At 50.7% G+C, this 25,365-nt stretch overlaps 1 protein-coding gene across 1 annotated transcript in view; it reads right to left on the bottom strand.

Moving 5' to 3' along the window:
- Positions 1-532: 532 nt before the first annotated feature.
- Positions 533-25,365, bottom strand: part of ANTXR2 (ANTXR cell adhesion molecule 2) — a 77,096-nt gene continuing 52,263 nt past the window's right edge. Inside the window, exons 16-17 of the mRNA XM_071555287.1 lie at positions 24,804-24,884; positions 533-2,892 (exon numbers count right to left, since the gene is read on the bottom strand). Of these exons, the coding sequence (XP_071411388.1) occupies positions 2,854-2,892; positions 24,804-24,884 (120 nt within the window). The 3' untranslated portion in view covers positions 533-2,853. The remainder of the gene's footprint in view (positions 2,893-24,803; positions 24,885-25,365) is intronic.

Here is a 25,365-nt window from a genome sequence, read left to right as displayed (position 1 = left end):
GGAACAGACTCTGGTAAACCTCCCACCCGTGGTTCTCTCAGGCATTCTGAGCCCTCCTGCCAAGGAAGTCTCACTTGTGTCATTTAATCAGTGGATTTTAAAGTGTAATTAATTATCACCCTACGCCTCTTGCCCCCCAAATTATTTGTGACGGTTATTCCACACTGTGTAATAAGGAAACTCTCAGGTATTATCTGCTGTGAAATGCCAAGTGCAATGTGCTGTGATACCATGCCAATTAGAAGGGAAAATCCAAGTAGAGACCCGAAATCCAGTTTTGCTTGGCATCAGCCATTCTGTGAAAAACTGCTCATTTCACAGTTTTGGATGAGCGTGGATAGACAGAGTGGACAAAAGATGGTGAGTGGATTTCTATTTCTGTGGCTTTACTGGTTTCAAATATTCTTTGAGAGGCAGAAGATACACAAGGGGAAAAACACTTTTCATGTGCATGTTCTGTTACCAACACAGCTCAAACATGAGCTGACGTTCCAGCAATACCTTGGAACGTGTCATGTGTACATAGAAAATGGAGGAAAAGTAAGAGGGAGCCAATTGTGCTTTAACTTGGCATCTGCTGAGCTCTGCACTTCTGCCTGTAGCACCTCAGCACCGTGAGGAGCAGTGCAGGACCTCACCTGTGCCCTGCCACCCCTGCCTGGTGTTGGCTCCTGGTCTGGCCTTAGGCTGGACAGTGCACAGAGGTTTATCAGGGGATCCAGCTAAGCCAAGGGCTTGCTGTTGGCATCTGTGGGCTCCAGCGTGCCCAGCCCAGGGCCAGTGGCCCCCAGGCTGTGGTTCTGCAGGGTGTGGCAGTGCCAGGGCGTCCCTGTGGGCCCTCGGTGGTTCTGGGCATGTGGCTGACGCTCCGCACGGCGCGAGCCGGCGGCCGACGGGTTCCCAAGGCTGGGGGCAGTCAGGACCCCCGAGTGCGGCCATGGACGGCCTTGCCTCGCCATGCCATGCCAGGCCAGGGGCTCTGGGCTGCCTCTGGAAGCTGGTGCCACGGGCAGCCCTGTAGCTGGAAAATTAGTCTGAGCTGTGCAGACCCAGGAGGCTATGGGGGAGGAGAAGAAGGAAATAATGACTGAAACTTAGATAATTTTATTTATAGTCTAATGTGCAGACATGGCTGTTGCTGATGAGGCTACCAGTGACATAAATAAACTCAAGCAGAAGATGCAAGCGATATATGTAAAGGCTTCTTTGGGCAGTGCCACGGATTTGGACATGGACCAAGAGAATTATTTCTGTCCCTTGCAATTCCAATGAAGAGCACAAAGGAGATAATTAGCCCAGGATGCTCCACATTGCTCTTTCCATCTTGTGCACATTCATGCCCACCAAATGTGAAATGTTCGCCTTTTCCCCTCCAACATGATGGTTGTTGAACTTATTTTTAGTGTCATTTGATAAGCCTCCCTGCTCGCAGAGAGACATCCCACTGACCCAGCCACTGGTCATTGTCTATACCAGTTCCCATCAAAGCGGGCGCGCTTTGTCAGGTTTCGACTCGAATATCCATTCTGCCTCTGAAGTACAGTATCGAAAGTGACTGGATCATTTGAGCCTTTTTCTTCAGCTGCTCCCTCCTTCCTCCCCCACAGTGTTTCCGCTCACGCTAACATAATTTGGCATCGTCGACGTGACACGACACTGGTTTTTCTAAAAAATTATAATACGTACATTGTCGATGTTTGGTGATGGCCGGCACTCCCGCACATCTGATTCCCAAATTGATGGAAGAAGGTCCTTCCCGTGCGGAATCGTACCCAGTGCTCGGCGCCCCCTTCGCCGCCGAGGAACACACATACAGTAATAGGTCATTCAATGTCAAAAGGCATAAAAAAGATGAGCAAAATCTTCACAGGCTGCTGCTTGCTGTTGCCTTTAATTATATTAATTAAACTTTGAAATTCTCATGCAAAGAGAGTTGCTGGCTTGTGACGCTGAAGAGCCCTTGGAGATTTGCGGGGGGAAAAAACCCTGAGATACCAGCTTAGTGGCTACTGCTTTCTTTAATCTAAAAAAATACACAAGCCTGCGACTGCTAGGTATGTTTATAGATGATGATGTTTTATGCGCTACTGAACTGTGAATGCAGGAAAGGGGAAAAAAACACCAGCCACAGTGTCAAGGTCTTGAAGCATCAGTCCCTCCAACTCAGCTCCAGATCTCTACTTACAGGCTGTCTTCCTGCGGAATAACGCTCTAGTAATTCCCTCCTGTCCTGGGTGCATAATGAGAGAAAGGTGTCTTCAAAAACTAAAGGGCAAAGTCTTGCTCGCCACCGATACCTCCAGGCATCCTGTCTACATTTTGTCATGCGTGTGCACTTTTCAGTGTTAGAGTGACAAGATTTCCAGTCAGAAGGTTCCCGTAAGGCACAACGGAGATGCTGGCGAGGGTTGGGGATCTGACATGGCTCTGAGGCACTCGGCGCTGCGCCTGCTTGGCCTGGTGGGAATTGTTACCCTGTGCCTGTGGCGAGTAGTCCCTGTGCAAACACCACGTGGCTCCGCCGCAGCTGAGGAACGCCGCATCTCCGCTACCAGCACATTGCGTCCTGAGAGTCTGTAGTCCTTAAAAAACAGCAAATAACAAAAATAGAAAAGCATTCTCATCTTTGGTGTGTGCGCTGTCCTTTGGCGTTGCACGGAGCCGGGCACACGTGGCAGCGCTGCCCGGCACAGCACCGGCGTGCGCGGCACACGGAGCCGGAGCAGGGCTGCAGGAACCTGCGGAGCTCAGGCTGGACAACGGGCCAAGGGGTGCGAGGAAGGGCTCGGTTCTCTCGGCTGGGCAGGACAGTGGCAGTGTGGCTGTCTCCTCCTGGTATCTGCTTCTCCTCCTCTACTGAGAGGGAACTCGGGTGAAGTTGATACAGCGGCCCTGAGGGGAGAGAGAAGCGGTTACTGGCGGAGCAGAGCACACAGTGAGGTTGTGGCATGCTAGGAGGAGGCTATAATTGAAATTCAGATGTTTGGGAAAATAACAAACCCATGAAAACCTTTTAAGAATTAATGGAAATTATCCAGAGTGAGGCACCGCATTTGCCTTACAAATGCAGCCGTAGGCAGATGTGAGGACACGGGCGATACATTCTGACACTCCCAGGTCTTCTGTGAGCGTAATTCACAAATTATGAGTAACTGCACTGAGCAAACCCAAACCCATCTGACTGTGGGAAGGGAAGAGCATGGGGGAGGCAGATCCTGCCCCCAGTTCCCCCCGGAGCCAGGTCCTCACACAGTGAGTGTGGATGGATGTGACTGTTAGTTAGCAGAGCTGCTGCTGATCTGAAACTGCATTTCATTAGCAATAGCCCCAGCTCTGCATCCATAAACTCTGTTCTTATGGGCTGTAAATCCCCGTGCACCAAAGGAAAAGGAGTTTCTCATGCCATATCTGAGCAGACACCATTCACCCATCGAGGGGCCCAGGTGAATCCTGACAGGTTTTCATGTTGCTGAATGAAACAAATCCAAAGTCATGAGCCCTTTTTATTCCCCTGATGCTTATTTAAATGCCCAAACTCCCAGTGGATCATGGAGCACTGGAGTAGGGTGTGCTCTCAGAGAGCAGCTCCCTGGCACAGCAGCGATCCCTTCCCTTTTGTCAGGGGCATGTCAAGGATGGTGCCCCGTGACAGTGCTGGGTTCGGAGCAGGCGCCAGTGCTTGTACCCTGAATCCTTATTTCTGCTTAAGTATGTATGGCTGGGGGAAAACTACTGCTTTCCTCTGAAACCTGGGAGATCAGGGAATTGCCAGATGAAATCTGGACTGGGTTTCGTATTCCTTTGTTTAGTTAGATCTACAGTTTTACGGGCTGACAGGGAGGGTGATGGCACACAGCGATCTGGGCTGACTCCAGCAGGTCTCCACTGGCACCAAAGGGACAGTGTTCTCATCCAGGGGTTTCCTAATGCTCTCCTAATGGTTGTGTTTCTGTCAGCTATTTAATAAATATAAAACTGGTGGATGAATGGGGACAGGAACTGTAGGAACTTCTGGCTGCTGCCATCTGTATTTTAAATGCACAAAGAGGTGCAGAGAGATAAACTATTGAATCCTTTAGGTTGGCAAAGTCCTGCAAGATCACCCAGTCCAGCTGTTCCCCCAACACTGCCGAGGCCACCACTAAACCATGTCCCCAGGTGCCACATCCACATGACTTTTAAAACCCTCCGGGGATGGGGACTCCACAGCTTTCCATGATTACACTGCTCCCAGTATCCCACCTGACCCTCCCCTGGCACAGCCTGAGGCCGTGTACTCCTGTCCTGTCACTTGTTCTGCCTCCTCCCTGCCACAGCCTCTGCCAGGGAGTGCACAGAGAGTCCTTAAAAGGCAAAGGATAATAGGCCTGGCATCTTTATGTGCCTTTCCGTGGGCTTGTACTGATGATTGCAGGTTGGGGTTTTTTTAATTAATTAATCGAAATTAATTCTGTGGTAGGAGCAAAGTACTGACCCTGAGATTAGCTCAGTTGGTTAAAAATTTGGTTGTAATAATGCCAAGGTCATGGGTTCAATCCCCTATGTGGGCCATTGACTTAAGAGTTGGACTCGATGATCCTTGTGGGTCCCTTCCAACTCAGCGTCTGTGATCTGTGATATGATTTCTGGAGGACAAAATCCCAAAATGCTGTAAACTCAAGCACTCGTGATGACAGAGCTGATGTCAAACAGCCACTGACAACAAGGTGTTCACAGCCAAGGTAATGCCACAACAGGAAAACAAGACTGCAAAACAGCAGCAGGAAGCAGGGAATGGGGTATTGCAGTACTTCTTAGTGATGTAATTAATATTGCAATTTACCCACCCATACAATATTTCTGCTGTTTGTACCTTTCTCACTGCTGGTTAAAGACAATTACCAGTGCATGAGTTTAGATGAAGTTTAGATGTTCACTTGTTAGGGATTTATCACTCCAGATCAGCACGAACTGCAGGTTTTCATTACTAGAAACCTGGGTTGTCTGTGATGTGACCAACATCACTGTCTTCTGCAAGGTGGTGTGGAGAAAAAACTCCATACCTGTGAGTCCTTCCTCTAAAGGCATCCAAACCCTCCACGCAGTGGTATCTGTGTCATCATTAAGATCAGCTTTTAGAAACAGAGTATTGGTTTTTATTTCTGATTAATCTGACCTTTAGAGAAAGGACTACTTATTAAGTAGAAGCACTGCTTACCAAACAGTAGTCTCATCAGTCTGGTTTTGGCCTTCACAGTTAGAACATGCATGTCTCCTGCAGCCAATTCCAGCAGTGCGTTCCCCTGCCATGGTGCCCCAGTGAGGTGAGTTGCTGTCACACTCGTGTCCCTGTGCTCAATTAAACCATCAATCCAACCAATCTGAGGTCAGACGTACCATGCCTTGTAAATCACTGGATCATAAACCTTAACAATACCAACATGTAGGCAGTATGAAATTGCACTAAATTAGTGGTTTAGGACTAGAGTAATTAAAAAATTAGTTATGCAGGCATTCTGTGATCTTCGTAGGGAATATGAGAGCCATCTCCATGCACCAGATCCAACTGGAAAAACCCAGCCTGCACTTTGCTTAAGGATCAAAATTGAGGGTTATCGGGTTCTTCCCTGTACAAACAGGTCGCTGGTGCTATTTGAGCCCTCATAAGGATTTTTTCCCCCTTTAACAATTTTTGCCATCAGCTTGAGTGGAGTGGCATATAATTTGTGTGTTTTCCTCATATTTGTGTGATGTAACCTCCTTAGCATGTGTGTGTGACCCTCATGATCTTTCCAGCAGTTGGACAGTCCTGTAGGTCACCTCCCAAAGGTCACAGTCTGGGTCCAGAACTGTGGTTTCACAGGGAACCTCAAGAAAAAGGCTGCTGTGAGGACGAGGTGCCAGAATGGTTACAGGTGCCTCACAGCCACCTTCCTCCCCTTGGGCCTGCTTTGGCTGCAGGCAGTGAAGGGCAGGAAAAGGAGCACAGGACTAAGGTGTTTTAAAAGGCAGTTCCTCTTTCTGCATCTGATAAATGCTGTATTTTGGAGCAGAGGCTGAGAAACCAAACCTGACAGGGAAAGGTTCCAAAGAGGTAGTTTAAAAATGTTTTTTTTTCAGTGCTGTTGATTTAGGTGTGCACTTGGAGCAAACACTGAGGGGTGCAGGGCAGGTGTGTCTGTTCGCAGCTGGGGGTACCATCCCCGATGTGTGGATGGAGCTGCACCCACCTGCTGCAGCCTCGAGGAAATGCCATCAGGGCAGCTGTTCACGCACTGACAGCACTGATTTGGGAGCTGGGCACGGGGACACTCAGCACAGGTGCCCAGCACCCCACACCTCAGGAGTGCGTGTCACCACTGCTGTACCCCCTGGGCCCAGGTGCAGCAGCTCTGTGGGGCACCCAGGGAGATCCACCCGTGCTCCTCCCGTGTCCCACTGCCCGGCATCCCGTGCTGGACAGGAGGGGATGGCACAGGCTGCAGGCAGACAGGGAGGAACAGGACAAGCGCTGGGCTGGCGTGGGCGTTTGCCCTCCTGCCCTGACGTGTTTGGGTAGCGCAGAGGGAGGGATTTCTTTGCTTTGCCAAGTTTTCCATGCTGCTTTATTCAGCAGTTCTCCAAATAAACTCCTGCCCTGACCGAGAGTGGTTGTGACAAGCTGCCTGTGCTGTGAGCTGGCCTGCCAGGGCTGGGCGGAGGCAGAGCCGAGCTGGGCGCCAGCCCGTGGGCCTTGGGGGAGGATAAAACTGGCTGCCTTCGTAGCATCTGCTTCCAAAGGAGGTTGTGGCAGATATTTTATTCAGCAGAGCTGGAGGTCTCCTGTCTCTAGAGGGCAGGAGTTTGTTGTTTTCCTCATGCAAGGCAAGCATTGCTTATGCAAAAGGAAAGGATGTGGCAGTGGCCTGGAGAGTCCCCGTTTTCCCAGAACGGATCCTTTGGAGCAGGGGCCCTGCAGGCTCTCCCTGACCCTTGGCACTGAGCCTCCCTCATGCCCAGTGCTGTGGCCTGCCTGGAGTGCCCCCAGCCTGGCAAGGTCTGACCCCTCTTTCCTGAAGGACACGCTCTCGTTTCCCCCTGCCTGCCCGTGGAGGGCCCTTCTCCTTGTGTTCCCATTAGTCCTTGGAAGGCAGGCTGAGCCCGCTCGCTGCCCCAGGGAAGGTGCTGGCGCTGTCCCTGTGCACACCTTGCCCAGCACGGACACTCTCACCCGCTCACTCACGTGGCGCCAAAACCAGGACACATCTCCTGCCATCCCCAGAGTGACGCACAGACCTGTCTCTGGGACAGCTCCCACCTCCTGTAGGAAACCAGAGGGGTGGGATTGTGACCCTCATTTCCAGCTGAAGCCCTGAGAGCCCTTCCGTCATTCCTGCGCCCCATGTGCGTCACTGCAGTGGGGGGGAAGGACAGGAGAGAGGTTTTCTCTGAGACATGTGACAGAGAAGGCTCTTTGAGCTCTTCCAAAAATTTCTGGGATGAATCCTTGCCGTGAATGGGGATCCCACTTAGGTTATGTTATGGAAAAATGTGAATCTCTGTGAAGCAGTAGGCAGGGTTTAAGTGGGGTCTCTTCAGAGGAAGGACTAGCAAGGCTGCAACACAGTGGGAGGGTGCAATGTGCCCACTTGGCTGGAGCTGGAGCTGCCTTTGGCTCTGCAGACGGCAAGGGAGAGCCCAGCAGGGCCCCTGCTCTGCACACACACTGCACGTGGCACCCTCTAGATGCCACTGTGGCCCAGCAGAACGGGCCCAGCCCACACAGACATGTCCCACGGCTGGGGATGGCTCAGCACTGGTGACACAGAGTGTGGGCCCAGGAAGGACGTGGGTGCCAGGGTGTCCCCCCACCTCGGCCATGTCAGCTCCCCCAGTACCCCGAGAGGAAACTCTCCTTCCTGCACACAAACCCCTCAGCACATCTTTAGACTGTGGATGGAATGCTAAGGGATTCACAATCTAAACCTTCCAGGCACTCGGACATCCTCACCCCCCAGTAGTACTCCCTGATTTCCAGCTACCAGGGCACTTGCTGCGATTCCACTGCAGGTACCATGGTCACCAACAGTTGCCAGCTCTGTTACTTTTTAGACTCTCCTGCTCTCATGTGCCTTGCTGAAAACTGGGAATAGTTCCTTTCCAGTCAGCTGTGTAAGGCTCATGGTGCTGAGATCCATACAGGGACAGTGTGGTGTCTGTCAGGGGCTCCTTCTGGGCCCCCCAGCAGCTGGCCCGTCACACACAGTGCTGGCAGCCTCCAGAGGTGTGCACTGGGGTGCCCTCCGCTCCTGCCTTGGGGTGCGGGGCTGGAGACCGTAGGCCCTGAGATGTTTCTCCTCAGTGGAAGTCGCTGTTACAGATGTGCCTGTGGAGATGCTCCTGTTCTCTGGCAGACAGGGCAGGTGCCCCATGGGGACACAGTCAGGCTGCATTTGCTCCCTTCTCTGTGCATTTTTGCTAAGTGTCCATTGCCAGCTACCACTGAAAACACATGTTTGTTGGGGTGTTTGTGTGCTCTGAATGCTGAGGATGGACAGGGTGTTTATGGGATTTGCTCCATCGCTTCCAGATGCTGCCCAGATCCCTTGACTCCCAACCCCTCTGTGCTGCCCATGTTTCCCCTTAGGACCTCTCCTAAAAAACTCAGGAATGGGTACACACTCCTGGGTTTGTCCCGATTTTCAGTTCCCACCTTTCCCTTTCTCCCTTCCTTCCTTTGCTCAGTGTAATGCTTTGTTACTACACACATGCCCAGAGATCATGCCATTAAGTGCATTTTTCTAAGTTAAATCTAAATCTGCTCATTTGTTGTAGAATTCTGTTGTTGATTTGGGAATAGTGGGCTCCTGCAAATCTCAGCTTTCACCTTGCCAAGCCCCGTATCCCTGTAAGTGCACTGCAGCTCCTTGGAACCTGTTGGGGGTTGGTGTTGGCATCCCTTCGCTACATCACATTTATGTATTAGTGCCATCTGTGCCTGCTGCACCTTCTGTGAGCCAGCCCAGCCAAGTGACTGGCAGCTATCTGGGACTGCACACAAAAGGAGAGGGAACAGAAATCGGGGAAAGGAGGCAGAGTCGGTAAGGATGGCACTGGGGGGACTGGGGAGCACCGACCTGCACGGGGGCTCATACCTGTCATGGCATTCAAGCCAGCACTCCCTGTCCTTGTGTTCTGGAGGAGAGACAAACTGCCAGGACTTGAGAGAGGCAGTGGCTGCAGGCTGGGAACAGTTCGGGGTCAGTGCTGGACTTTGCACTGCCCCACATCTCCACTGGGGCTGGGCTGGGCCCAGGCAGTGCCAGGGGCTGTCCAAGAGTACTGAGGGTCTGTGAGCACTGGGGGCAGGAGGGGTGCAGGGTGGCTGTGCTGGGTTACCCATCTGCCCTCTGTTAAGGTAAAACCTTGGGTATGAAATAACCTCTCAGAGGTTTTCCCTGTCACTAAAGGGAGAGGGAAGCATTTCCTTCCATTCCTGCACCAGGAACTGAACTGCTCCAAGGTCCCCGTGGATGGAGTCTGAGCATGTAAGAGATTGTGAACTGAAAGTTCACTTTACTGTATTTGTGGTTTAAGACCAGTTCCCTTGAACCCAAGAAAAAGGGTTTGTGCATAGTCTCAGCTGACAGTTTGGGTCCATGTGTCCTACACAGGCACGTACAAACTACAAGAGCAGACAGAAACACAAATGGAAGAGTTCTTACACTGAACAGAACTGTCTGATAAGAATTTAGAAATTAACTATCTGGCTTAAAAATTAATTAAGCCAGTGCAGTGTCAGTCTGTCAAGAAAAATAATGTGCCTTACCCATCCTAACCTACATCAGGGAAGGAGCACAGGAGCTCCTGGCAGAGGGGCTGAGCAGCAACCCAAGCTGAGCACTCTTCAAGCTGAGGCTGGAAATCACACCTTCCTCTCAGAAGAGACTCACCTGTGTTTGTGCCAGGACACTGCCCACACGAAGGGAAAGCTCCTACTTGTAACTAGGTTTGTAAATATTTACATGTAATAAATGGGGGGGGGTTGTTTTGTTCTGAATGACCACTTTCATGCTGTAGAGCCTTTTCCACTAAGAATGGGATACTTGGAATTCAAGATTTGCTTTTTCTTTCTTTCCATATGTTCTGTGTTAAACATATGCTATACTTTATATTTAAAAACTAGCAGCAGACTGAAAAAAAATTGCCCACCACAAAAATATGTTTGCTTCATAATCCAAAGCTTCTGGGTTTCTGCAGTTATTTTATCCGGGGGGAGAAGCACTTGAGGGCAATCTCAGAGTGGGGAATAACTCTGAGGATCTGTGGAGAGAGGGAACATCTGGTTCTTGTTGATGGCATGGATAAGGCTGCCCAGGGCTTAGACCTATACCCAGCCTGGCAGAGGTGGTAATGGAGTTGTGAACTTTGGAATTAAGGAAGCCCCTCCACTTAATTTAGGAAATGGCCTGGACTACTTGAGTAATACTTGAATTGGCCTCTTCTGAAAAGCTGCACTGATTCAAATGGAAACGGACCAGCATTTGTGGTGTGCAGGTCCCTCCAGTCCTGGCTGGGGTGACACAGGGTTTGCTCCTGGGTGTGGAAACACAGATGGCCTGGCTGGGGCGTGCACACAGCTGGGCCCCACCATGGCAGGACAGGGATCCATCCTGCATCCCTGAAACAAGAAGGAATGTGCTTCCCACTATTCATGTCCGCCCTGTCTGGGGCTCTGGCTTGGCTACCAGCAGCAGTGTGCTCGAGGGCATTCCCAGAGCCTGCAGCAGGGCCAGGCTGCTCCCACAATCCCTGGCCACAGAAGAAGGCTCCCAAAAGGAGCTTTGCCCCCTCACCTGGTGAGCTGAGCTCTGTCAGAGGGCCCTGGCCCAGCTGGCCGAGTGTGGGCACAGCAGAGCCCCCTCACTGCCACTGGGAGCCACCCCCGGGCTGGCTTCCCGCTCCTGCCTGAGGAGACGCCTGGGAATAATGTGAACAGGAGGAGGAGACAGGAGTTCTAAGAGAAACCAGAATTATCCCACCTAGTGTGTTCCCAGCTTGCTGCCAGGGGTACAGACTGGTTTGATTGCTCCAAGGGCAGGAACAGCCCCCTCAGAGCTCCCTGTGTGAGAGCAGGGAAGTGGCAGGGAAAGGTTAAATGGAGGTGAGGTGTGAATGGCCGATAGATGGTGACTCTGGGGAAGGCAGCAGGGTTTGTCACAGCTATAGAACACCGAATTTCGGGGCGGTTGCCATGGCAATGCTGTGTTTGTTGTACACAGCACCGAGCCAGGCACTGCCCGGGACCTGCTGCTCCCCCTGGGCTGGGGCTCTTCCATGGGATTCGCTGTCTGGGATGGGGGAGGCGGTGCCCCGGCATCCTCCGGCGAGGTGTAGGTGTTTTAAACTATGAAATCACTGGTAATTTAGTCCTTGTCTCTGGAATTACCTGGTAATGACCACAGCAACATTCAGGAGTAAGAAGCAATGAGGTGTGCACAATTACCTTCTGAAGCTGCAGCCACACGGACCCAACCTGAATTTAACTGTAGCACGGGTGGAATGGTGCCTTTCCTAAATCCCCCACTGATGGGGGTGGCAGCTCTTTGGAGTTGAAACCATAACAGAACCAAAGCCTGCACCGGTAAATTAGAAACTTGTAAACAAAAATGAAACATAGGTTCAATTCCTGTAATTACTTGCATATTTCAGATTATATTTTCAAGCAGGTGTAGTTAAATGGGTAAAAATAGCTTTGTGAACAGTCCTGAAATGACTACATGCATTTAACAGCAGTTAGTGAAGGGCTGATTGGAGCTAAGTGATTTCTAAAATTTTTAAATGACCCAGGCAGGTTGTAAGGGGCCTTGTACCAGCTGTAATAGAATTTAATCCAGCTGGTCTGTCCTTTGCCAATGTAAGGCCTCACTGACACAAATGGCCCTTTCAAGCCCCACTTTGCTTGTGTAAAATCCCCTGGTTCTAATTACACCTTTGCATGAACCAGGGGAAATTTCATATTCTGTGAATTACATCTGGCAAACAAGTACACAAACTGAAGTCCTTTTTTCCTGGCCTAATCTTGGGGCTGACCTCACACAGGAAGGTGCACAGAATCCTGCCAGTGTCATGTAACACAACATTACAATGGGTGAAATATAAAGATACTGGGAAGTACAGTTAGGAGATACACTTGTAGAATCTAGCCAAACAATCCAAAAGAAAATATAGGAATCCATGAAACCAAGACCTGGCAGGAGCAGCTGAAATGTGATCAGTCTCTGCACTGCGTCCAGTCTGATTCCAGAGCAAAGTCTTCCTAAACTAAAAGCTGTTCCTGCAGTGCTGCAGCCCCACTACCACAGCATTATAAACTAATGCCAGAGACCCAAAAGGCCCCTTAGGTAGGAAATGTCAACATGCAAATGTTGAGTAGGAGATTCACAGAAGGACAGAGTCTCCAGGTTCCCTCGAAATGCTTCCCACCCCTGGAAGCCCTTGGAAAGCCTCACCCCCTGGCCCTGCCATGGGGGCTGTGGGACAGAACGTGACAGCAAAGCTCCCACCCTGCAGAGAGCCATGAACTCTGCCAGTGTTTGCCCACAAAGAGCCAGCCTGCACTTGAGCAGAGCTGCAGCCCTTGGAGAAGGTGGCTGGGACAAAAGGAATGGGTAACACGGAAAGAAGAGCCAACAAAAATCCCTTTGCTGCTAAAAGTGAGGGATTTACACTTTACTGATGGCAGCACTTGGTATTTTAGGAGAGCTTAGTACGAACCTTTAATTTGCTCAGGGCAGAGCCTGTAATGTGTGCAAGGTTTGCTGTGGGTGAAACACGAGCAGGATGGAGCAGCGAGGCTTCCCCATGCAGTGTCCGAGGGGCCGTGGATGTGGCACTTGGGGACAGTGTGGCCCTGGAAGTGCTGGGGGATACCTGGAGTGATGGTCTTGGAGGTTTTCCAGCCTGACTGCATCAAACACTCACTGCTGCAATGTGTCATCTGCTGGTGTGGTTAACTAATGTAAGGACTGTACAAGCCAGGTGTGGAACGCCACCAGGAAACACTCAAGGAAAGTCTGTGCACAGCTGAGGTTCCTGTGCCACAGCACTGCCTGCCCTGTGGTACCCCTTGGGGGGACATTCTCACTACGGCTTCGCTACTACAAGTGCAGAACAGAAAAAAGTATTTCTGCTCTTTATCTTTTTCTTTCTCCTTCCCCCAGACAAGTGATTTGGCTGTACCTAATTAAAACGAAGAAAAAAGTGGCATAAGCTTAATTAAGATTTTAATTCAGTTAGAGCCTGTAGGAATAAATCACTGCAGACTTGGTAGTGACAATCAGAAAATACAGTTACCTGCTCCTCCTCTGTCATAGAGAGGGTAACAAATGATGAGGAATTCTGAGGTGAGGAGACAGGGATGCAAGAGCTTAAAGGTGCAGGTGCACCTGTAAGCCAGGCAGCCCTGCGTTTGCACCTAGTCTGGATCAAAGTGCAGCCCCTTTCCCCAGTACAGCTACAGTTCCTGGCTGGTGCCCACGAGAACCAGGACTGTTGGATTTTTGGTGGTGTTTTGGGACATGAGCCCATTCTTTGGAAATGTGGGCAAGAAATTGGAAGAGATGTGTAACACTGGATCTTTCCTAATCAAAGTAATTTCTTAGCATTTAGTGCTGGTGGTAAGCACAAGAATGAAACATAAACTCCTCTCAGCTGATGGCCTGACCACGGCAGGCAGAGTGAAAATGGCTGGAAATGAGGCCCAGGCACCTCTCTTCCTAAATCCATGCTGAAATCCTGGGTTTATTGGGTTCACAGAATAAACCTAATCAAGATCCCCTGAAGGCAGACCAAGTTCCTTTGGGTAGCACCTCAGCTTGTACAAATTACATGCATTTTTAAACTAAAAAACTGCAGTAATGTTAGTAGTTCTATGATATTACAGTGTTTAGAAAAAAGTGGGGAGGGGAGGGAGAATGTACTTTCACTCCTTGGCTAATAAGTTCTCTGCAACAAGTCTTATTCTCAGACTTCTAGCACAACTTTGCAATTCCAAGTGAGGAATTCCTTCAAACGAATCACCACAGCATTAGAAAGAAGGCACTGCTTTATGTCACGGGCAACGTCTTGCATATTCAGGGTGCTTAATAAATTGAGCTCTGTGCAACACTAACTACTCTATTACAGTCATTAAAAACAACTCATCACCTGAGCATTAGAAATGCTGCAGTAGGAGAAAAAAGTTCTGAGTTTTATAATACTGTATATCAAGGATAAAAGGGAGGGGAATACAAATATGTGTGTGTGTATATACATATATCTAAAGACAGGCAAATGATTCTCACAGTCCCCCATCTCCCTCAACATTTGGTCCCCACCAAAGGGCACAGCTAAAATGCTTGGGTCAGGGAGCTGAAGGGCAGGCAGTGGACAGCCTGGGAAGGCAGTGCACAGGAGTGCTGGCAGCTCTCAGACCTTGGCACAGGACATTGGGAGTTTAATTTCAGTAGCTGTTCAGCACAGCCCCCAGTGCTGGCACGACGTCCCGTGTCTGTGACTGCCCCAGAGTGTCCCTTGGCTGGCAGGGACAGGGATGTGACAGGGACCCACCTCCGAGCACTTGGTGTGCTCAGGGCCCTTCTCCTCTCCCTGAAGGCAAGCAGGGGTTTGTGCCTGCACTCAGCTTTAAATATCCAGCTTTTCCCCCTCTGAACTGTTTCAGTCATTCAGTGAGTGTGTCACTTGGCAGTTCTGGGGGTCCTGCTGTCCCTTACTTGGGCTGTGTGTCTCTGGCTCTAGAGCTGTCCTGGAGACCCTGCCCCTCCCAGGTGCTCCCTGTCCCCAGCAGGGTTACACACCAGTGCTTGCCCATTTTTCACTCCTGGTGACAGGCAGACAGGCTGTGTTCAGCCTTCCCAGCTTCTAAACCGTGCCTTGGGTGAGGCAGAGAGTGATTCTGCCATCCCACCCACACCTGGAGATCTGTGCTAATGCTCTACCTGTGCAGGGTGGCTCAAGCACTCTCTGTGAGGCCTTGATGGTTCTACCAAGTCCTGACAAGGCTGGGAACTGTGGAAATGTAGGATGTTGAAGAGGCACAGGACAAATGTAATTCAGTTTTCCTGACTGGGAACTGGGCTCCTCACTTGGCTGCTGTCAGCTCAGGCTCTAAAGTGCAGGTTGAAAACTCTTGGCAGAGGTAAAACAGAAACAAAGCCAACAGTGGCCCCTCATCTGAGCAGGATAAATGGGAAAGGCTAAAGCTGTATCCCCCCTCCCCAGTCTCACCTCCCAGGTCACACACTGTTACTCACACGTGGTCCCGGCCCGTGGGAATCGTGTCACACCAAAAGCAGTGGCTAAACAGTCCAGCCCCACATGGATCACGGCATTGACAACACTTGCAAATCAGACATTTTCATACAGAAAATGCTGTCCCTGAACGGTGACAATGTTACTTGAAACTGCGTTTTCCTTTGCAATCAGCCTCGCTGCAGTTACAGTCACACAGTGACACGTGGCTGGGAGTTCCCCTCTGTGCCTTGGTGAAAGAACAGCCACAGCAGAAAGAAATACCACATCTGTGCTGTGGCCTGTCCCCTCATTCCCAGCTTGGATGAGGGTCCCACACCCATGCTCTGTGCTGTCCCCTATGTCCCTGTCACCCCCTTTGGGCAGAGAACCAGCCCAAGCACGGGCTGTGCCTGGGCGGACTCCTCAACACCTCCCACACCTTCCCTCTCACAGGACACTTCCCAGAGGCGCCATCCCAGCGCCTCGCTGGATGGGACAGACCCCAGCCAGCTCCCAGGGCCAGGAGGCCATTGTAGCTAAGTGTGCAAGTGCATTGTCAACATAATTAGGTGCCTAATTGTGCGCCTGGGCCTGGCTGCTGTATTTGCACGTGTACCTAATGACTTATCGAGGTGCTCTCCAGCCTGGCAGAGGCATCCACAGAGGAGAGGTGAGCTTGGGTGCTGGTTGTTCCCCAGATTTTATTTTAAACCCATCTCCTGTTTATATTGGGAGTTTTTAAGCCACTGAAGCTGCCTGAGCAATCTGAGAACTCACCAGCAGTGTCACAGGGAGACAAGGACAGCACTGCAACAACAGTGCTGATGTTGGACTTCTCCAGTAGTGTGATGGCAGGCAGTAAGAACCTGTACCAGCCATCGCCAAGGTCAAAAGGGATCCTCTTTCAAGACAAATAAATTCTCAGTGTCCCCTCTCAGGATTATCCAGCTCCTTTAGCTCAGAGCTGGCTGAACTCTGACACCGGAGTTCTCAGGGTCAGCTCAGCTGTGTGGCCACACAGTCAGACACTTAATAGACACAGCACTGTGAAAATGTCTATTATTTCCCTTCAGTGAAACACTTTTTAACTACAGCATCCAATCACTCTTTACAGCATATGATGTCAAAAACACTTACTGCACAAGCAGAGATCTGTGTTTCTTTTGCCACAGACAATAAATCTTTAGTGTCTTCTCTTGCCACGCATCACTCCACTTGCTCTCAGGAGGCACCATACGTCTCTCTTTCCCTCTGCCTCTTCTAGCAAGGTCACTTTCCACTGATGAAACAACTTTTCCAGAAGGTATAGTGTTCAATAATTAATACCTACTGATAATAGCTTCCCAGAGCAGCGCTTTAAAGCTGTAATGCTCATCACAGACTTAGAGCAGGAAGAACCCTTAAAACAGATCTTTGTAGCACATCTGAAAGTATCAGCCTCGGGAACTGTGAGTGTGTAAGGCTGAACTTACGCAGGTACCAACAGACCTGCAGCCCTGGGGCCAAGGGAAGCCCAGCCCTTCCCTCACCAGCCCGTGTTTCTGCACTGCAGGTGTGAGCAGGTCAGGTCACACCGTGGTGTGCTGTGGTGTCACCTCCTGAACAGCCTCCTCTCCTGTCACTTTGCCCCTGCACAGGTGGGATGCTGCAGGAACAGTGTCCCCAGTGTCAGGGCACTCGGGAGGTGCCACAGGTGGGGACAGCCCCTGATTCTGACCCAGAGTATGTTCCCTCCTACCATCCCCTCACCAACAAAGTGTCCTTTCAGTCCACCTCCAGTGACAGCAGCATTTGACAAAAGCCCAGAAGATACTGTACCTGAGTGTGCACTGGAAACAGCAGGTTAACAGTAATGTCAGTGTTTCTCCTGGGTCGTGGTTGGTGCCACCATCTTGTCCCCAGGGAGACCTGGCGACATGTGCTTAGTGCTAAGGCAGCAGGTGAAGCAGTTACTAATAAAACTATTATTCGGAGCCATCTCAGGAACAAAGCCCTTCATGCCATGAGTTTCTAACTAAGCAGTGCATGCTGTGGATAAATACAGGTGGATTTGTGTGGTTCATTCTGGGCTGGCCCAAGATTTGACACAGCTTGAGTTCTGCCTGTGTGCGAGGTGAAATCTGTGTGCCTTAAGCTCCAGGACAAATAGGAATGTACTCATAGGAGGAAAACTACTTTATGTTGCATTTCTTTTGCACCAAATGCCCTTGTCTTTGTTTTTAGAGTTTCACTCTCCAGATTTCATCCCCTAAACATGGAATATGAACCCCTTTCCCTGGGTCAGGGCCCTCTGTTCCCAGCTGGTGGTCAGGGCTCACCAGGGGCATCTCTCCTTCCCCACCTCTCAGGGGGTTTCTGTCATTCCTTGTGGTTCCCATCACCTCTGCCTGTGAGCCTCAGTGACCCTGCCCCTCAGGAGAGCCCCCTGCCCTGCCCAGAGGACACGTTGCACTTAGGGACGTGTGGCCACAGCCCGCTGGGAAGGGATGTCCTCCCTGCTGCTGCAGTGACCAGGACATGGAGGTTCTCCTGACCTCTTTGAGCCAAAGCCTAATACCACTTTTCTTTCCCTAAGCAGAGCATTTATGGGTTTATAAATCAGGAAGGACCGACATCAAACACACCCTGTGTGTGCCTCAGAGCATTCAGAGTGCCATCTGGGCACGTGGCTCGCTTGAATGGAAAGGGCTTTAATTACAATCAGCATAGAAAACACAAATTGACAGAAAGTGTTCTTTCAGTTTACCTTCTTTTGGACTACTGAAATATATTAGAAGTCAGTTTCTGGAAGGTCTTAACACTTGTGACCCAAACCACTCACAACCTTTAAAAATTCAAACACAGGACTTCCCTTGCAGTTTGCAACACAGCTGTAATATTTGTCCAGCGCTGAGAAATGGGCTTTCCTTTGGTAAAATATGTTATACTTGGCAGGAACTTAACATCACCTGGTATAAAGTGCTGTTCCAGGCTCCATGGCTCTGTGCTGGTTATAGGTCTGGCCCTGACTGGGAGCAGTGCTGAACAGATGCACTTGGGCCTGCTCCCCCCAGGGGCAGGTCTGCAGAGACCAGCCCAAAACTATGGGGAAGGTTGGATGGGAAGGCATATCATGAATCTGGAGGGAAAAGGGGAGGATAAACCAGATTTCAGCTTGGTAGGTCTGGAAGCTTTTAAATGCCTGTACACCAAAAAGCCACTGCCAGGAGCAGAATGGAAAAACGTGTGGCTTTTCCTTTCTTTGAAGGAAAATGTGTGGGTGTTGTACTCTGCTCACCACAACTGAAGGGATGCAGGACCCCAGCAGGCTCTCAGGCTCTGCCCAAAATGTTCAGCCCTAAATAATCAACTTTCTCCTGGATCATACTCTGCTTCTAAAGGTACCTGTCCATCATTTTACAGCCTTTCCAGATTTTAGCAGGTTTTATGTTGAACTATAATGTAAAATAAAGTGTCATCCATCTACTTGGGCACAGAAAGATATAAAACGCGCTGTGAGCTCCTGGGTGCTTTGCAGCTGTACTTAACCTCTGCTCAGACAGTCACAGTTTGCATCCAGCAAGGAAACTCGTATTTCACAGCAGTAAAGAATTTCTGTTGTTTCAGTGGAAAAATGTGATAATGAACTCCAAGAAAATCTAATCCTTTTTCACTGAATCAAACTGATTTAAGTTGCAGGGTTTGGCTTGCTGGACTAAGTAATAAAAACAGAACAAGGCTGTGGTAGAGAAATGCAGGCAGAAATGTGTATGAGAAATAATTATCTAGGAAAGAGCAGTGCTGAGCCTCAGAGTGCCTGCAGTGCCCCAGTGGGGAAGCGCTGCCCAAGGAGGGCTGTCACCCATCCAGAGGGGTGTGTTCCCATCCCAGGGGTCGTGTCACCCATCCCAGGGCTGCAGGTCAGGGACACTGCTCCTCCTCTCCCGGTCACCTGTCTGGCTGCAGCTGTGCCCACCTGCACTGCAGTGGCCAATCTCACTTAGCATTTGCCCACCAGTCACCACAAGTTACAGAACTCATTCTGGAGTGACTGGGCAGGGACAGACCCGTGTGCACCCACAGACTCTCAGTGACAGCACCACTAGGAACTGGTGCTAACTGCAGTAGCTTCCTTGGAGCCTCTCTTTAAAGTAGAGGAGGCTGTGACACAGCCAGACAAAAGCTCAGGGGTCAGGAAATGTTCTGGCTGAGGAAGACTAGGCCAGTTTAAAATGCCAGCAACTCAAGTATTCAGGGCTTTTTGTTAATGGTTTATGGATCCATAGTTTGGAATGGACTTAGACATGCAAAAACTGATTTCAGAACAAAAATAATTTTGAGTTATGGGAATAAGGTAAAAAGGTCAGAGCCAATAAATCTAATTTTTGAGCACTCTTCTTTCTCTCCCCACTGCCTGCCCCTACCATGCATCTGTCACATCCAGCAGCATGTGTGCTGTGGTCCTTCCCAGCTTTTGAGGAGCTGTAAGCAAACAGGCCCCTCACCCTGCCTTCTTTTGGCTTACCTTGTATTAAAGCTGCACAGAATATGTGCATGCACAAAAGGACTAGTCTGCAACTGCTTTCAGGCTCTGAGCCCTGGTTTGGGATGGGGAGGGTCTGGGTGGGCACATCTGAGCATCCTCTGAACTGCAGTACCTGCACTTCAGCACAGGTGTGTAACAACTCGCCCTGGGTGAGTGGGTGAGCTCAGGGCTGCCACAGCTCTGGCAGGTGACACCACACCTGCCTGGTGATAGAGAACCTCTCGCTTTCTAAAAATAGCATTTCCAAGGTGTTTTCGCATGCCTTTGCTGTTGGTTAGAGGAGCAGAGCCTGGTGAAGTCACAGGCAAACCAGCCTCGTTCTGTTCACCTCATTCTGTCACCGTCCCTCATCTCGGAGCCTCTCTGGCTCTGGTCACTTATTTCCCCCAAATGGCCATCAAACCACAGTCTGGTTTTAAAACAATCCAGGGCACTGTGGAAGAATGCTGCAACCTCTCACTTAAATCTGCAAACCCCAGATTGCCACTTGAATGCTAATCTAGATAACTAGCACATAGAGTCGATCTGGATTAATATACATAACAACATGAACGGAGGTGTGTGTGTCCATTGTGTGTGACTGTAACCTCTGTGCAAAGTGTTCTTTCATTTCCATCCCACTTTGCTGAGGAGCGTGTGAATGCAAACACTTCCCGCACTCTGTGTGAGTGTATCCGTGTGAGCCATTCCCCATACAGCGATGTATGTATGTGCAAATTGTGTGAATGTAAATATAGATAGGCCATATGTCCCCAAAGTCCCAAAAGAGCATCTCATGTTGATATGTAGACAGTGTGTTAAGGACCTTCCTAATTAATAACCCAGATTAAAAACCTCCTTGCAATCAATTAAGATTAATGACAGAAGTCATTCTGTCTCCCCCTCCACCCGCGTCTCAGGCTGTGAAAACCCTGGGTCGGAAAACTTTAATCCTGTTATCTGCTGCCTCCTTCCTCTGCAAAGCCTGGGGATTAGCTCAGCAGCCCTTCCCAAAGCCTGGCCAGCCGCTCGGACAGCTGCCCTGCCTGGCAGGGCATGGGCAGGGATGCTCTGGACAGGGGCACAGGCCTGGGGCATCAGGCTCTCCTGCAGCCCACTCCATGAAAAGGGTGTTGGGAGGAATTAGGAAAGCAGTGTTTGTTCCCTGTGAATCCTGTGCAGTGAAACACACAGTGAGTACCAGCCCCTGCCCTGCCCATGGAAAGGTTTCCTTTAGCTCAGCCTGGGGGGCTGCACTGCCCGTGCAGTGGCAGGAAGGTGTGTGCAGCTGTGGCACATCAGCCAGCACTGACCTTCCTTTCTCCTTGGGCACCACCCTGTGCTGCCACGGCCTCAGAACTGACCAGCAGCTTGGTTTGTTCCTGCTCTCACGCCTACCAGTGTTCACACAGGGATGAGTCCTGAAGGCTTATTTAAAGAGAGCAGCAGACTCATCTGCACCAAGGGAGGCAGTGCCAAGAGTGGCTGCCTACGTTGTTTGGAAAATGTCCCTGTTTCTCCTGACACCAGCACAACATCCTCTTTTCAGCAGGGTGATCCCTCCCTCTTCCACTGATTGACAGCAAACCCAGCTGCTACCAGAGCCGCTCCAGCCGGGATGGGCACCTGCAGGCACCAGGCCAGACCTCCTGGGGGCACCAGGCCGGACCCTCCTGGGGGCAGCCTCAGCCCAGGCCACAGGGTGAGGCTGTGATTCCACTGAGCAGGAGAACAGAATCCTTCCAGGGGAAGCACTGCTAACCACATGGTTCAGATGCACTTTCCTTTTGGACCCCCCTTCAGCACAACAGAACTCCAGTGAGTTCATTATCGATAACTGTGCTGATTTCTTGGCTGTCACTCGCTATTTTAACTAAAGGGGCAGGTGTGTCTTCCCAAAAAAGGGGTTTTTTCCTTTAGGGAGGCCATCAGCACAACCTGCAGTGAGAGACACTGACAGTGCCGTGTCCTCTGAGGTGGGGCCATGTCACTGGCCCCTTTGTTATTCTGCAGTTCCTCCTCTGGTTTCCTTTTTAATCACTGCAAAATCACTGGTGAAATGCATAGAGAAATAACAAGTTATCTTAGTATCTCCATATCAGGCAATCTCAGAGAAAGATTACCGTGGCTCCTTACACATAATTGCACCTCATGGACTGAAAATCCAAGTGCCCCAGCAGTATCCGATGTTACAGTGGAAGAAGCAGTTCACTTCTTGTTCAGTGGCACTCACCATGCAGCATGTCATGTAGTTGTGTGATGCAGAGATGCCCAAAAACTAACAGTTTAAACAGATGTTTGTGTTAACTCTGTACCCATGATTAGCAGAGAACCTTTAAATCATGCAAGTACTAATAGGCTTAAAATTAAAACCACGTACAAATGTCTTCCTTTTTAAGAGGCTGTTTTGTACATAAAAGTACCAGCTGAAATGATTCCACAGTTCTACTCTATTCTGATTCTTCTACAACGAGCTGTAATCTTTTTCCCCCTTTTTGCCAGCTGCACCTGTATGGCAAAATCTTCACTACAACTGCTGTGGGCTATTTGTGGACTTGGAACACATTTGTATGCATAAATGCACCCAGGATCAGTCTCAGCCACCACTGCAACAAGCTCGAGGAATCCAGAACCTTGATGATCACCTTTTGGTGCTAAACTGTGAGTTGCAAAATAAACACAAGGATTTAGAGGCCAGCCCAGAACCCCAAGGCTGATGCTGCGACTCTGTGCGAGGCTGTGTTCCCAGGCAGCCCCAGACAGAAGAGGGGCTTCAGTACAGACCCTCAGACACTGAACTGGTTTATCAGTCTCCCAAACTGCTCAGCTCGGTCTTCTTTGCACCTTTAATTAAAAAGGGAAGAAAGTCTAGCTAGGAGCATGGACACAGGGTAATGCATCATTTATAAATTACCTTGTTAGCGCAGAAAACAACACATGGCTCTGCAGCCGAAATCTCCTGCTGCGGACTCACTCTGTTTGATGGGAGCCCTTCAAAAGCGTTGGTGGCTTAATGGAGGCGGTTTGTGGGGACGTCGCTCCGTACCTGCTGTCCCTGTCCCTCGCCGGGAGCTCGGCGGCAGCTGCCGTGGCGTGCAGCTGTCTCTGAAGTGGCTGCGTGTCCTCAGCCCCGGCGCAGCCAGCACTGGGGCTCTGTTTGTGCCTGAGGCGAGTCGGGGAGCGCAGCTGTGTCCACCCCGCACTACCTTTGGTGCTGCTGCCGCCCCCGGGCCCCGCGCTGCCCGACCTGCCCCGGCTCCTGCGGCGCCGCGCCCGCCGCAGCTGTGCCCGCGGCCTGCCCGCCCACACCTGTGCCCGCCTGCTCACACCGCCACCAGCAGCGCCTCCCAGAGCAGCCCTCGCTCCGGGCCACCGCCGGGCACGGGGCACAGGTGGGACAGCTCAGCGAGGCACGAGCAGCTTGCGCTGCTTTGATACTTCATGCCTAAACTTCAACTGCTTGATCAAGGACTCAAATTCAGCAGTGAATTCTTCTACAAGTGGAACTACTGAGTTCTTAAACAATAGAAGGAAGATGAAATAGAACAACTCCATGACTGCCGTTTCAAGGCAGGTGTGCATGTGTCTCGCTGTGCACTCACGTGCACTGACACACACCCAGGGGCACACCACTGGATCCCTACTCAGCACCTTGTGAACAAGATAAAAGATGTCATTTTTTCCCCCAAGATACCAAACACTGTGCAGACTGAAATGGTACTCTTGCAGTGCCATAGGCCACACCTGAGCCACCATTTGGTTAGGTACAAATCCCACTTTTTTTTCCAGGAGCTATCTCTGTTTTCCACAAACCCTGGTGCCTAGCCAGTGTCCTCCTGTCAGGCCCAGAGAAGGTACGTGTCTGACTGCACAATGGCTCAGCCAAGACTTCTCCAAAGGCACTTCTTACAGTAATTGTCTTTAGGGTCAGAAATCCCCAAAACAGGGCCTGACACTTTTTTAGCCTTCGCCGGCACCACTTCTACGTTCCTGTTTACACTGAATTTATCTGTTAAACTGTACTGTGGCAGGCATTTTGTGTGTAGATTGGCTGTTCCTGCCGCTCTCTGTCACGTGCATCCTTCATGCAAACAGTGAATAACAACACTAACACTTGGCCATTCTGCTGCTTCCACCAGTAGTCCTAATAAACTCTTACCTTTTCTTCCTTTAGAACAGCAGCTAACGTCATACCAAGAAAATGATCAAAATTACCACTACCTCCCATTCTACCACAGATAACTCCTCCCCATAGCCCCTCTCATTGTTTTTATGTCACCTTTATCTTGTATGTTGCACAGACAAGGTTCCTGCACACTCATGCTCTGTGGTACGTGTGATTGTGATCTCCTGCCATCCCGTTTAAAGGAAAGCATTTGTTCTGTGGCTTCCCAGGTGCCACAAAACAGGAAGCTGTGCAGTCACCAGGAGGTGTGAAATGCCTTGATGATCAGTCAATTCCCGAGATAAATGCTGACATTCAAAGTGATACTCTCCTATGTCCATCCTAAGATGGTCAGCCATCAAAATTATCCAATCTGGCCTCACTATCAAAGGAGCAAACAGCAGCTCTGCATCCCCATCAGAGCAGTCTTTGGGGGAGGCCCCTTTCTCAGGGGTAAGGAGTGTCTGAGAAATACATTTCCTCCTCACCTTTTGTTCTGTGAAAGGTGTCTTAAACGTGGAAGAGCAAACCTTCAGGAAGCGGCTTGCATGGATGTTACCACTGCCACATAAATTTGATCCAGTTCCAGGATGCTGACAGCCAGCCTCTGCTCTTGCAGACAGCTGGTTCTGAGAGAGATTAGGGTGTCTGTTACAGAGTTTACTCTGCATGAGGTGTGGGCTGTGTTCCTGTTTTCCAGCTTCCACCACCCTTTTCCTTCTGCTTCGGGAGACCCGTGTTGGTGCCACGTCTCCCAGACAGTGTGATGCACCTTTCACTGCACTGACTGCCCAGTGTGTTACTTTCGTGTTGTGCCACTTTTTGTGTCTCTTTTGCCCATGCCCAGAGCTGCCCAGCCCATGCCCCGCGTCGCGCACCCACCTCGTCTCCTTGCTGGGGCCGCATCAGCGAGACTCGGTCGTACTGTCGCCGGAGCAGCGCCCACAGCGCGTCCAGCCGGCCCTGTGGAGACAGGACAGGACGGCACGTCAGCGCGGGGCACACCCCACCTGCACAGGCCACCTACTGCCAGGACAGAGCCGGTAAGCAGAGTGTGAGCCTGGGCTGTGTCCTGCAGTGCTGCTCCTGCCCACCCGCAATGCCGGGCAGGGCACTGGCCCAACCCACCCACCCGCATTCGGAGCCAGCCAGGAGTCGTGCTCTGTCTGCCATGGCCTGGGCTTAACTGCCACGTGTTCCTGTGGGGTTTATCCCACCTGTGTGTGTATGTTTCACAGCACACACACACGGGCCTTGTGGCTGTGGGTGCAGCAGGTTCACTGTGCCTGTGCACAGCAGCTCTGCTGTGGATGCGGAACATTCTGCTCCCCACAGATGGTGCCAGAGCTTGCCTGTGTGTCTGAACAACGTGGCTTCAGGCTTGCTGGGGGTCAGAGGGGACTGACAAGGAGTTGGAAAGACAGAAGTACCCTTGCTGGCCACT

Source organism: Pithys albifrons, chromosome 5, assembly GCF_047495875.1.
Source record: "Pithys albifrons albifrons isolate INPA30051 chromosome 5, PitAlb_v1, whole genome shotgun sequence".
Classification (NCBI taxonomy): domain Eukaryota; kingdom Metazoa; phylum Chordata; class Aves; order Passeriformes; family Thamnophilidae; genus Pithys; species Pithys albifrons.
Note: the sequence above shows the minus strand (reverse complement) of the source record. Positions and strands in the feature narration are given on the sequence as shown.